This window comes from Otolemur garnettii, unplaced genomic scaffold (genome assembly GCF_000181295.1).
Source record: "Otolemur garnettii isolate 467f Iridium unplaced genomic scaffold, OtoGar3 scaffold00042, whole genome shotgun sequence".
NCBI lineage: Eukaryota > Metazoa > Chordata > Mammalia > Primates > Galagidae > Otolemur > Otolemur garnettii.
This window is the reverse complement of record NW_003852437.1, coordinates 3,442,767-3,457,313: the sequence shown is the minus strand read 5'-3', so window position 1 is coordinate 3,457,313 and position 14,547 is coordinate 3,442,767. Positions and strand designations below refer to the sequence as shown.

The following is a 14,547-nucleotide window of genomic DNA, read 5'->3' as shown; positions in this document are numbered from 1 at the left end:
CTTGTGCAGTAACCTATGGATTCCCACAGTCATGCTGAGCTCCACTGGCAGAATTGAGGCTAACATGGCTGCTGAAGAACATCAGAGAAAAGTCAACACAATGGATATAATCAACAGTCTTACACTGAGATGCTAGTCAGTCACTTATCACTCTCAAGTGAAGGCAGAATGAAGTCATTTTCAGAATTACAACAACTCTGAAAGTTGCCATTAATATACTCACCATGATGTCATAAACCATTATAGCACAGTAAATAAGAAATCTTAGCATGAGCATTACATGGATAATGGTGACATATAAAGTTGACATAAAAATAAAGGAAGCTAGCTTAAAAAAATGAGAAGTTCCTTTAGACTGGGATGCTTGGAAAATTCTTCTTCAAAAGGCAAGGTTTAAATGTGGGATTAGTCATGCCTTTCTGCATGACTTTAATCATTCCACTTGTTCTAGAGTTGAACAGTATTTAAAGTACATGCCATTTGTGCTAGTTTTGTACTGTACATGCCATTTACTAGTTTTTTTCTAGATATAAAAAACATGTTTATAATTAGATTATAAAATGTGGATATCATATACCTTATAATGTAAAATGATATTATAACAGAAAACAGATGTATATAGAGAAGGAAGATTTAAGGAAGAGATGTATTAATTTCCTCCTATTTAAGAGTGAGCAGACAGTAGATCACAGATTTCAAGAAACAAAACCTAGTATATTATTGGAAGTCATATGAGTGATTCTTGTAACTAAAAATAAAAATTGTTCCCAGTGGCAAGACAAAGAAGGCAGAATGGAGAAGAGCATTACTTCTTATTGTGTGGCATCACATTTTACTCTGAAATAATACGTTTTTTCTTTTGTGTGAATTCTTTCTACTAAAAAAATAAACATCAAGCTCTTTGTCTACCTTATTTCTTACAAACAAGGGTTTTAAGGGAATTGGTGGGTAGCCTGTAAGCTGGGGATTTTCGTTTATATTCAGTAGTACCACTGGGATCTGTTTCTCTGAAGTACCTGGCTCCTCTGCACTAGGTCGTTACTTCAGTGCTGCATGCTACCGCACCTGCAGTGGCTACGCTGCCCCCGGTCAAATGGGGGCCTAATCTGTGCCATCTACCAGAGATCACGAGGTTTGGTTTTGTCAAAGCTGGGACAATTATATCTGAATCAGAGCATAGGTAATATTTTAATATTTCAATTATTATATGAGTTAATTTTTACAATCTTTCAAACACACTACAGGAATCACAGTCTTAAAACTAGAGAATTTTTTTTTTTTTTTTTTTTGAGACAGAGCCTCAAGCTGTCTCCCTGGGTAGAGTGCCATGGCATTACAGCTCACAGCAACCTCCAACTCCTGGGCTCAAGCGAGTCTCCTGCCTCCGCCTCCCAAGTAGCTGGGACCACAGGCGCCCGCCACAACGCCCGGCTATTTTTTGGTTGCAGCCGTCATTGTTGTTTGGCAGGTCCGGGCTGGGGATTCGAACCCGCCACCTTAGGTGTACGTGGCTGGCGCCTTAGCCGGTTGAGCCACAGGCGCCGAGCCAAAACTAGAGAATTTTTAAGATTCATCCGAGAAATACCAATTTAAAGAAGATAAATTTATGTACCTTAGGTTTTTTTCCCATTCCCCAATACAGAAAACTTTTTTCCAATTAGTAATATAAACAACTGGGATTGTATTTAGTGATAATAGATTTTTCTTCATGTTTCTTTAGTGGTTTATAATTTGAAAATAAATCAAGTATTCCTATTATTGTTAGGTATAGGGGAAGTCATTCCCTATTTTGGTATTTCTCTCATTACTTTTGTTCTGGATTTTTCTTTCTGAAACAGAGTTAATGCCTTCACTGTGCCTGTGTTGCCCACAGTTGATTCAGCTGAATAAGATCAGTTAACATTGTTTTATTTCTGTCTGCACCTGTTCACTATGCTAAAAACCCATGCTGGTGGTGACGGATACAATTTAGTGTAGTTATGAAGCCTTTATGACTGGTGCTACTAAGTAGAAATATCCTTCAAGCACATGCCTTAGATAAGTACTGGGGGGGAGTTCTTCTGTAAATTTGAATAAAATTAAATGGAAATTCTACCTAGGCTGTGGGAAATCTTACAAGTATAATAGGTCTTAAAAATATTATCCTATTCTTACCTTGCATAATTATTTCAAAGAGATAAGTTAGTACTTGCAAAAAAGTTAAGAATTTTATTTGGATCCAAAGCCTCTTAGGGATATTATACATCAATACAAATCAATTGTTACCCACCCATCCAAGTACTTCCAGAAAGCCTGCTGTATGTCAGGCATCGTTTTAAATGCTTGGGATATAAAAGCGAATAAAACAAAGTCCCTACATTATCAATAATGCCCTCTCCATACTTCAAGGGAGTTTATGCTCTATGAGGATTAAGGTATTCATAAAGACGATTTCATAAAGATAATTTATAGTTTATTCTCAGAAGTCTGTATTGTGGGTTCAATCTATTCAATAGGAGGCGTAGTAATTTAAAGTGTTGACTTGTACAGTGAATAGAAACTTAGGTTTTTTTTTTTTTGCAATTATATTTAGTCACAATACATTCTAATGAAACATATAATTGCATTCTAAATTTACCAGTTAATACTTATGTATGCCATATAAAACATTTTTATCTCATAAAAGATTAAGATATATGTTTAAATATAATCATGTGTGGATATTTACCAAATTATTTTATACCTACTTTAAACTAGCCAGATTTATGAGTGTTTTTCCACCTAGATGTTTATTCTAATTATATTTTAAAAGTATGAGACAGATGCTGTAAGTCACCTTTGAATTAACTGAACAAGAACAAAAACCAAAAAATAAAACAAACAACTCCTTTCTCCCCCTAGGATTCTATACATAGGAGAATACAGCAGAATTCTACATAGTATTGGTAGGCTTTTCTGAGAGTTTGAATGTAGAGATCCAATATTTTTTTCTTTACAAAAACACTAATTAAGACATCTCTATTATCAATAGATTTTCATGTTAAAAATATAGATTCCTGGATCACATCCCTGGTCCAAAGAGTCAAACTTTATGGAGGTTGATAGGACCTGAAAAAAAAAATCTTTATTTTAAAAAAGCAGTTGAGTAAATCTTCAAATGCTCAAAAGTATGATAAGATGAAGCATTGTACACGTGTGTAGATGAGGGTGGATAGGAAGGGTGCTGTACTGTTATAGCTGTTATCTGTGTAGTGTATTTTCTCCTGGACAGAAACTTCTTATAAGAATCTTGTCCACTTGCAGGGTCAGGGTTTTCACCAGCAAAAATGTTTTGCATGAAACCTTGCCAAACATACAACACAGGGAACATGCCACGTGGAGCCCATGTTCTGCCAAAAGGCCTACTTCACCATCCAAAATGCCTGGCAGTTGTCAGAACTCGCAAGGGGAATTTTGTTTACTTTGTGAGATGTCTAGTAGTTCCAAAGGTCATTTAGGAATACTGTCAACTGTTGGGAGGGAGTGTACATCTTTAACTTATGTGCTACATCAAAAAGAACATTTGTGACCCTAATATATATTTTATTTCTATGGCCAAATAATAGGATTTCTTACATTGTGAAATCTCCCAAAAAATACCGCTTGAAAAAAACATCCATTTTGATACCAGTTTTATGTTCTCCAAATGTCTTTAATCTGCAGAGCAGTTATGTGATTAGGCCCTCTGCATGATATCGTATTAGTGTTTACTATGTCCAAAATTCTTGACATAAAATACAGTGAAATAAAGTTTCAGATAATACAAAAACTTCAGTGGAATAAAGATTACTTCTCAGTATTGTTTATTAAAGATCAGCCATTTGATAAGCAACAAAAAATTCCCTAGGCTTAAGAGTAGTTTGAACTAAGTTCTAAAATTTGAAAATTATGTCTTAATTAACATAGAGCTATCTTTATTATATAATATCACTTCCTTAAGGCCAAGATAAGTCATATGACCCTTTAATGTGGAAATTTCAGAAAGTCAAAAGAGTAAAGTCTGAGAATATAATACGTAGACGCTTCTAGGAGAAACAGGAGGGCGATATGTGACAGAAGTCAGATAAGGGGACAGGGAGCAGAAGGCAGATGTGGCAGACACAATGGGGACAGAAAAGGCAGTGGGAAGCAAATGTTACAGAGGAACAAAGTAACGTGCTGACGTGGAGGAGCAGTAAGACTTGCTTATAAAATAGGTATGAAATTCAGTTATGTGTTCCAGGTGAGGAAATGTAAGTACAAGAAGAAAATTACCAGCCTTAGTAAACTCTAGAATCATGCTTTTATAAGATGTTTCAATTAATTCATTAGTACCTATGAAGACAGGAAGAAGTGAGAACATAATAAACAGTACTTATACCTTGATATTCTTGTCCCAACAGGGTAGCAAATGTAACTGTCCTAATCTCTATCCTGGGTATCTAGGAAAGCTGCCATTAAATGAACAGGTGTTTGGGTCTGAAGGGCTCAGTGACTCAGTTTCAGAGGCTGTGTTTACTGGTAACTAGAGGAATCACTTCCTCAACCTCACTGTGGAAGCCTGACACAGCAGTTCTCTCTTATGATGTTCCTTGTACTCTGGTGAATGCTTTCACCTAAGGGTCAATCACCTCTTCTTAGCCACGAATGCCATCTGTGGCCCTTGGGATGTCTGTGGCCAGAGGAAGAAAGAAGAAAAATAAAGGACTAAGAAAGATTATCTTTATAGGAAGGAAAGGAGAGAGAGCCTTCAGGAGTAGGAAGAAAGGGAAAGTGGGACTGGGAAGAACAGTTCTTTGCATGGTGAGCACGATAAAGAATAACCACAAAATTCCTCAGGGCTGCTATAGGTCTCTTTTTCATTCAGCAACTCTTTTGGCATTTGCTTTAAAAATATGGTTCTCCCTTTGTCTCCACAAGGAGCTCCCATGACACCAAAATGCTGCAGTCCATTATGCAAAAGGTGTAATACTTGCATATAACCCCGTATACTTTCTACCACCTCTATATTAGTTACACTACTCAATATAATGCCTATATATGAGTTAATTCATGTTGGGTTGACATAGTAGTCAGCATGCTGGAAACTGAAATTTTGCTTTCTGAAATTTGTGTAATTTTTTTCTTTTTCCAAGTATTTTCAGTCAACAGTTATAGAAATGTACACAGGTAGGGAACAGAACGAGGTGGTCCTTAGGTCATGATGTCCTTGTCACTTACACATGCCCATTCTGTTATTCCCATATGGCTCTGCAGTTCCCTCCTGCTTGTTCACTCTTTTTCCTTCTACTTCTGCACCCTGTCATGATATCCTATGAAACTAGTGCTTTGTGATCAGCCAACTCACATGTTTTAACTGTAGTGGAAATATTGCACTACACGTCTTTGCTTTAATTAGTAGGCATTTGAGCATGCTGCTTTCTTGGCAATCCTTTTGAGAGAAGATATTTATTCTTTCAGTCCTTGCACTTGAGTGTTGGTCCCCAAATACAGGTTTCAGATCAGATCATTTCTCACTTTTGTAAAAATTTCCATTCTTTTGAGCCTCATTATAATACATTAGTTGTTTGTTAATATCTATGCTTCCTGTCCCAACTCAAGTTTCCTCCCTACCCTCTACTGCTAAACTCCATGAGGGCACCAACCATATCTGTTTATTCATGAGTGTATGTTGCATCTGTGAAGCCAAGCGCACTGCCTGGCACACATTATATGTGTGTGTGGAATGAATACTCATTCCAATTTTAAGATTCGGTTTATTCTAATCCACTAGAGAGTACTATTGATATTTTGAGGTTTACTCAAATAACAGAGAAAAAAATAGCAATTAAAAATTATTTAATTCAACTGTAGCTTTCTTTGGAGGGAGGGTACCCTAATAACTACCTAATTGCTACTAGTAAATTTGAACTTGTTGATTTTATCCACAAAATGCATTCCTTAAAAATACTTCTTGCTTCAGAGTCAACTCCACCATTAAACTATCCCTTGAGGCCCTTTTTTGCTACTTCCTTTATAAACTGATGGGTTGCAAAAAAAAAAAAAAAAAAGTCTAATAAACGCTTTTTATTAAATATCCTTTAGGCAGAAAAAACCAATCCTGTTTGATTCTCAAATTATATAAATTTTCTTAAGATTCTGAACGAAGCATGGGAAAAGGTAAAGCCACATTTGGCCGTACGCTGTCATCAGTGCACACCATTTAGAAGCATACTCCTTCTTGTGCTAGTCTGCACTAACTAATCCACTCCTCCCTCTCATGTTGCTTGAGCACATCTCTCTTCCTGACATATAGGGTTGAGTAAAAGAATGAGGAAAACTTGACGAATCTGTGACCTCACCAGAACTCTATCTATCTAACGACACTACACAAGATGATACAGAACTAGAACGTTAAGGAACTACCTTTTTGCCACAGTGGGCATGACTACTACAAACCATGTTCCTGTGCTCCTCCCCAATGAAGGAGTACACAGTAAAGCCGAGCTTCCCAGGAATCTCCTCTGTGGAGAACAGTGGTTTCTACGTGTTCACTATGCCAACCTTGTTCTGTTTTAATGATCTCATCTGCCAGCTACTGACTTCTGTTACACTGCTCCAATTGTGCACCTACACATTCTTCACCTACTTTACCTTCACAGGGATGTCCTCCTCTTGGCTGGCCTTCTCTGAGGTGAAGACATAGGAGATCTCTTTGTGAGATGTGGTCTGGCGACAGATGGCACACTTAATGGAGCTTCTGTGAGACCCCACGCTGTACTGCTCAATAATTATAGAAATGCATTCATTACAGAAACAGTGCCCACAGGTCAGTACTGCCCACTAAAAAGAAAGAAGAGCACAAACAAGAGCCCTTAGTGAGATGCTGTGAACGATGTCTTCTAATCTCGAAGTCTACTAAAAGGAGAAACAGTGAGTTGCAGTTTCACTTCCTAAATATCTCACAACTTAATATTTTTTGAATCGTAAAGGCCAAGTTGTACTTTTAAATTATTTTTTTAGTCCAAACAAAGTAAACTTCATAGTCTTTAATTCTATTCACCCAAACAGTGAGCATGACTGCTAGTCATCATGATTTTGGAAGAAGTGGTATCTTTATTTCAGTATTTAGGAAAAATGCAAATTACCCCACTAGAACTCTAACAGCAGATACAACAGAGAGGCTGAGAACAACATTAATTGGAGATAATGTTGTATATTCTACCTAGTTTGTTAAACAGATCTATGTTTTTACACATTAAAGCACTTATATAGAAAATGAGATGGCCTAGTATGTCATATTTATTTTAAAAGTGGTTCTGGATGGCTCACTGCCTGTAGCTCTGTGGGTAGGGTGCCAGCCACATACACCAATCTGCTAAACAACAACGACAACTACACCAAAAAAATAGCTGGGTATTATGGTGGGCGCCTATAGTCCCAGCTACTTGGGAGGCTGAGGCAAGAGACTTGCTTAAGCCCAAGAGTTTGAGGTTGCTGTGAGCTGCAACGCCACAGCACTCTACCAAAGGTGACATAGTGAGATTCTGTCTTAAAAAAAAAAAAAAAAAAGTGGTTCTGGATATATTTTTAGAAAACACAAATAAACAAAAACATAGCTATAACATCTTACACAAGTTATTTAACCTTTTTTCACCTCATAAAAACAACAAGACCAAGTGGTGTTCTGAGTGACAAAAGCTCTTAAATCCTAAGCATTTTTTTTTTTTTAAGTGATTTAGACATGTGTAGATTTGTATGGAAAGGAAATGTGTGGCTAGACCCGCCTGAAGTTCTTTGCAAAATGAATCTAAGCTCTTTGGAAAAGAGCTCACACTCGGGAGAGAAAACTCAAATACATAAGCTTGGTTTAAAAAAAATTATTTTGTGTTTTATTCATATTGTTCTCTAGATGGACTTCTGTTCCCAGGGAATTGTACCAAGAATCCTCAGGAGTTGAGACCATAACAAAACGAGTAGATATTTAAGTAGTATTTTTCTATGACACAAAACAGCACTGTCCTGTACACTATGTAACTCCAGTGACCCTGGGAAAAGTTGCTTTCTCTCCTGGAACAGACTTTTCTCTATTGGACAAGCTAAACATCAACAGGGGTCCACCTTCATCTGCGACAGGGAAGAAACCAAACTTAGCATCTGAAGGTTAGAAGTGACAGAAGTTGATTAAGTGACCCAAACAGAAGAAAAGACAAAGGATAATGCCTCTAGAGGCATCAGCCAGTATGGATGAGTTTATGTTCTAATTTAATTGATGTAAATTAGAAGAAGTGGAAGAGAAATGAAGAGCTGAAAGAAGAATACACAGAGCTCCCATAAATGTTCCAAACAGAGTTTAAAGTATGGTTTCGTTGCTATGATTATATCTAATATATTCTTCTAACCATAACTGTAGGAGATCTAGGTTATGCTAGAATAAAATAATGTATATGAAAGAACTGTAACTGAAAATGTTTAAGAAAAAATGAAAAAAATTTCTGAGACAATCCAGTCACGTGAATCATCACATTAAAACTAAAAGCAAAAAAGACACAATGTCTTCCATATTTATCAGAGCCTTTATCACGTTTTTGTTACAACTTTTGTCAGGAGTCACCAGCATTTGTACATTACTATTTTTCTGCTCAGATAGTTCCACTGTAATATTTTTCTAAGATTTATTACCAAATAAAGTATCCTTGAGATCTCACCTACTCCATAACTCTTGGAAACCTAAAGATGCTTTCTTCTGATACATTATGACTGGTCAGGAGCTGGAACTCATGCATTTACTTACCTCCCCACTCTCAGTTCCATAAAAACAACAACAACAACAACAAAACAGCCAACAATACTTTTACTTATTTAACAGTAATAAGCTTATCTTCCAAATTTTGAAAAGCAATGTTCTATTAGATATTGATTTATTAGAGAAAGAATTTATAGTTTCATAAATCACAGTTGGTAGGATAAAACATAAATCTCTTAGAGAAGGATTAAATATGGTACCATTATGTTTATACACATTTGTATATTAATATTCACATACAACATAAATACATACATATATTCACATACAATAAAAGAAACATTTAATATAATGGTCTTCTAAAAATTGTATCTAAATTCTCCTAGGAGAGAAGTTATTTGTATTCAAAAGCCTAGTGTTCTGAGGTATTAATATTACCACATCACCATACCTATGTTAAGACTTTCTCAAATGACTCTATATGAGTTGTACTATATTTTCGTACAATTACTGAATAACTATGTTAATCCAACAAAGTCAAGTACTTGGACAAAATCTTGTGACTAGAAACAATATGCAAAACTATGCATCATTAATGAAAAAGATGGAAATATTTTTTCATTTATCAGTAAGAAATACTGCTCAGACATATTCAGTCCTATACTCAAACCTAATCTCTTGGGAGGGAGGCAGGAAGGGAGGGCAGAATGAAGGAAGGAAGGAATATTATATGAAGGAATCACTGAAAACCACAAGGTATTTCATAAACACATGTAATGTTTATTATAATATCACCTGTTTTCCCAGCTGTCGAGCACAGATTGGACAAGGTTCTGGATTAACACCTCCTGATGTTTTGTCTTGAGACTATCCAAAAAACAATTAAAAAATAAATTAGTTACATTTTGGCACTTAAAACCTGATACGTGCTTTGTAACTCCTTTATAGAAGTAAATGCTGGCAATCACAATTTAAATAATCTAATAACTGAGATGACCTAAACATTTATGTATTACCTAATATTATTCCTGGGACTTAGATATAACATTTATTCAAGGGCTAAGTAAAAAATAAGAAATATATATTACACAGGTCGAGCATCCTTATTTCCAAATCTGAAATCGGATATGCTCCAAAACCCAAAACTTCTTGAGTACTAACATGATGGATGATCAAAAGAAGTGCTCATGGAAGCCCTTCAGATTTAGATTTTCAGATTAAGATGATTAATAGTATAATGCAAACATTGCAAAATCTGAAACACTTCTGGACTGCAAGCATTTCAGGTAAGAGAGACTCAGCCTGAGGCTTAAGTTATTGTATTAGTGTATTTGTGATTATAGTAGAAGGAAAAATTAAAAGCAAATTATGACAGATAAATTTTCAAAATTTTTTTCAGGCTGTATTTTATTAAAAATAGGGATTACAGCTGGGCTTAATGGCTCACACCTATAATCCTAGTGCTTTGGGAGGCTGAGGCAAGAGGAGGCCTAGAACTCCTTGAGGCCAGGAGTTCTAGATCAGCTTGAGCAAGAGTGAGACTGTCTCTATAAAAAATTAAAAAATTATCCAGCTATGGTGGTATGTGCCTGTAGTCCCAGGTATTCAAGAGGCTGAGGCAAGAGGATTGCTTGAGCCCAGGAGGTTGAGGTTGCAGTGAACTATGATGATACCACTGCACTCCAGTCCAGGTGACAGAATAAGACCTTATCTCAACAACAAAAATTGTGGGTCCATTAAAAATATATCATTTGTAATTGAAACAAAGGCTCCTTAAAAATCATGGCAAAAGCTATTCTTCATGTCGACTTGACATGGGATTCGAGGGGAAGGGGCAGAATTTTATTTATATACTGCAACTCCTTACTAATACTGGCTACTTCTTAGCATTCTTTTCTATCACATTAAGGCATGTAATTGTAAAGCAGAAATAGTATATTATTGTTTGAGACCTCTTCATGCTGGAAATTATATTAAAACACAATAGCATTTAAAAATTGCCTTAAAATGATTACAAACATTGAAAGAGATTAAAAAACATCACCATGTAGACAGATTTCAAAACTAAGGAAAACATATAACTAATATAATATGTAACTAGGAAAGGAAAGTAAATTAGATGAGTGATCACTAAAATTTTTGTCTGAGGTTTCACAAGCCAAGTATCTTGAAAAAATTATCCTTTGACAGATAAGCAGTATAAAAAAAATGTTAAATTGTGCATGGATTCAAGAACTCTAAGTGTTTAAACAATTGCATTAACTAAAATGGAAGTAGCTAGGCATTTTAAAAAGTTGAACAACTTAATTACCCGTTTCCTCTGATAATTAATGACTTCTGTTTCAGACAATTTGGTAGTGTAAAACAAATACACAATTCTCATGAACTGTGTCATCTGGGCCATTTGGGAAGAAGCTGACTTGGCTGGAGCTGGACAGTTCAGGACAGTCACACACTCACATCTGGCAGTTGGTATGCTAGCTGGTCTGTGGGAGGCTGAGCTGAGGGCTCTGCTCCTCAAAAAAAATAAGCTAGGCCTCCTCACATGGGAGTTTCAAAGAGCAAGAAAACTGTGGAGAACCCAATGTGCAAGGACTTTACAGCTATCTGCTTATAGCAGAAGCTCAAAAAACAACTCACCTGGCCAAGTCTGAAGTCAGCATGGGAGAGGATTGCCTATAAGCATATATACATGGGGGGGGGGGGAATAACTATAGCACTTTGTAAATAATCTACCAAAACACCATCACTCTTCTTCATTTACTATTTTAAAAAAATAGTTGAGACTTTTCCTATAAAGGGCGAGATTGTGTAATATTTTAGGCTTTGTGGGCATACAGTCTGCACTGTAACTAGTTAACTCTGTTAATGGAGTGTGAATGAAGTCACAGACAATAGGGTAAATGAAGGTGAATGTATTCCAATAAAATTTCACTTGTAAAAACAGGTGGCAGGCTGAATTTCTTCCATGCATGGGAGTTTGCAGATCCCTGATAAAAGGTACAAATTTCCTGATAAGCATGTGTTAGCGGGATTGTCACATATTCTCACTTTCATTCAGATCAGAATATTTTTTACAATTTCTTTGTCTTTTGGGTTACTTGAAACTACGCTGTCAATTTCCAAATGTGAGAATTTATCTTCCTATTTCTGATTTCTAGTTTAATTCCTCTTTAGCAAGAAATATACCCTTGTATACTTTTAATCCTTTGAAAACTTTAAGAGCTATTTTTTAACTTACCATAGGTCTTTCATAAGTATATGTTCTATGTATGCCTAAAATAATACATATTCTGCAGTGGTTGAATATAGTGGGGTCAGTGTCAAATAGGTCTTATTTGTCCAGTGTTTAAACATTGGACATCCTTATGGATTTTTTTGGTCCTCCAAAGTATTGATGACTCCTGTAATAGTTTACCCTCTGTTTACTTCTATCCTTTGTGCATCTATTTTAGTTCTGTATGTTGCACAACCTGTATAATAGTACTGGTGCTTCCAACTATCAATATTCTCTTACTTATCTATATATTTAAGCTTTCCCTTATTCTTCATTTCTTCTTATAGTCCCATTCTTTAATGTGCAATAATTTTCCTTGAGTCCAAAGAACTTCCTTGAATATCTGCTGTGAAGTGAGTCTACCAGGGATGAATTCCCCAAGTTTTTGTTTAAGTGAACATATTTTTATTTCACTTTTTAAACAAAGGATATTTTCTCTAGATATAAAATTCGAAATTGACAGTTTTTTCTTCTTTCAGCATTTAAAGATGTTGCTCCAGTATTAACCTGTTTACATATATCCTTTATATGTAATAGAAACATATATGCCATAGAAACCAGAATATGCCATAGAAACCAAGTAATAAAGGAACATCTTTAAAGGCTAAATAAAAAAAAATCTCTATGTAGTCACCAGTTTTATTGCTACTTCTTTGTAAATATTATGTCTTTTTTCTCTCAACTGTACATTTCTGTTTCCACATTTTTTGGTTTCAATGTACCTGGATATTATTTTTGTTTTTATTTATTTGTTTTCCTCAGAGTTCTCTGAGCTTCTTTAATCTATAAAACACCATCATATTGTTTTTACCAATTTTAGAGAATTTTTAGTCATTGTCTCTTCAAGCTGCTCCTGTCCCATTTTCTTTTTTTCTCGAACTTCAATTGCAAGTATGCAGTATGTGAGATTGTGTCACAAATCTCTTTCACTATACTTTCGTCTTTATTTTTCTTTCTATGCTTCTTCAAATTGGATATTTTCTACTGCACTGTGCTTGAATTCACAAATTCTGTCTTCTTCTAAGTCTGGTCTGCATAAATTTTTGATTTTTATATTTGTGCAGTTCTAAAATATGCATTTGATTCTACTGTACAGATCCTAACTCATTTTATCTACATAATACTATAAAATACTGTAAGAAGTATTTTGGATTTTAGATTTTCCTTTCTTTCACATATAGGCTTAGCATCCAAAATCTGAAAATCTGAAATGTAGAATGCTTCAAAACCCAAAACTTTTGAGAACTGATATGATGAACAAAGAAAATGCTCATTGGAGTATTTTGGATTTGGGATACTCACTGTACATGTAACTGTAGATACATATTGCTAACGCACTCCAGGAAAGCTTCTATCATTTTATATTCTCATTGGTAGTGCATAAAAAGCATTCCTTCACTGTCCCTTCACCACTCAAGAGAGGTACTTAAAAAACTTTAGCCTGACAGAAAATGGCACCTGTGTAATTTGATTTTTCTTTCATTTATAGGTTAAATGCCCTTTTTAATATTATTAGGCAAATTGTATTTCCCCTAGGTTAATTATCTATATCCTTGGAATTTTGTTCTTCTAAAAATAATTCAACATACAGATATAAACTTATGTCCTAAAAGTAATAGATGATTACCTGTTTCTTAATTTTGACTATAATATTTGAAGTATAGAAATCTTACATTTAAAAATTCAAGTCCAGAAATGTACTAGAAGTTATTTTCTTAATCCTAGCATTTTATAGACTAACTTTTTAAGGCTTTTTTCTTTTTCTTCTTCAGAGTAACAGTATTGGTAATTGCAGTAACAATGTTAATAATATCAATCGTAGCAAACACATAAAGCAGGAACTACCCTTGCACTTTACATACAGGGTGGACATATAGTCTGTGTGCAATTTAAGATAACTGTAACTTAAAACTGCATGTGAACTTTATGTCCAACTTTATGTCCAACTTTATGATATTTAGTATCTTTCCAAACACATTTCAGTTTCAAGTAACAAATTAAAAAATATTTATGTATGTTCAAACAAATGCAAGTATATATATTATATGATGTAACTTTCTCCAAGAGCTACGTTGTAAGACTTTACTATTTAAGGCTTTGAACTACAGTCTGTTTATGTTGTTCTTTAACATCGAGTGCATCCTCTTTACATCATCTGTGTAAGTTACAATTTCTACAAATATAACATTTTTGGGGGGAATCTGTCTGTTACAGGGACATGGCTAGGTTTTGACCCATATATCTAACACAAACAAATACAAGACTTAAAAAAAAAAAACCTGTACCATTAATTACGGGCCTAATTGATTAAATGGAAGGGGTCACTAAAGTAGTTTATGATAATACAGCATGGGAAAAAGTAGCGTATCTTAAAAACAGTACCTTCTCCAAATTAGTTAGGTAAAGAAGTTGCCCAAGTTTTTTCTGAAGCTGTGATCTAGCAACGGCTTTATCATTTAGTAGTTTTATTCGATTTTGTTCTACCTAAAACAAACAAACAAAAAAAGACAGGGAAAAAAACCCTCTTTATTCTTTCTCAACAATTCTT

General features: G+C 35.0%; 1 protein-coding gene across 4 annotated transcripts in view; it reads right to left on the bottom strand.

Annotated features, from left to right (window-relative positions):
• Positions 1–14,547, bottom strand: part of SHPRH (SNF2 histone linker PHD RING helicase) — an 85,473-nt gene that overhangs the window by 16,709 nt on the left and 54,217 nt on the right. For all 4 annotated transcript variants that reach the window (XR_002773547.1, XM_023513517.1, XM_023513516.1 and 1 more), the window contains 3 exons: positions 14,382–14,483; positions 9,518–9,589; positions 6,631–6,819 (listed from right to left, as the gene is read on the bottom strand). Coding sequence is in view for 3 of the 4 variants with exons in the window: in XM_023513517.1 (XP_023369285.1) it covers positions 6,631–6,819; positions 9,518–9,589; positions 14,382–14,483 (363 nt within the window). In the remaining variant the exon portion in view is untranslated. The remainder of the gene's footprint in view (positions 1–6,630; positions 6,820–9,517; positions 9,590–14,381; positions 14,484–14,547) is intronic.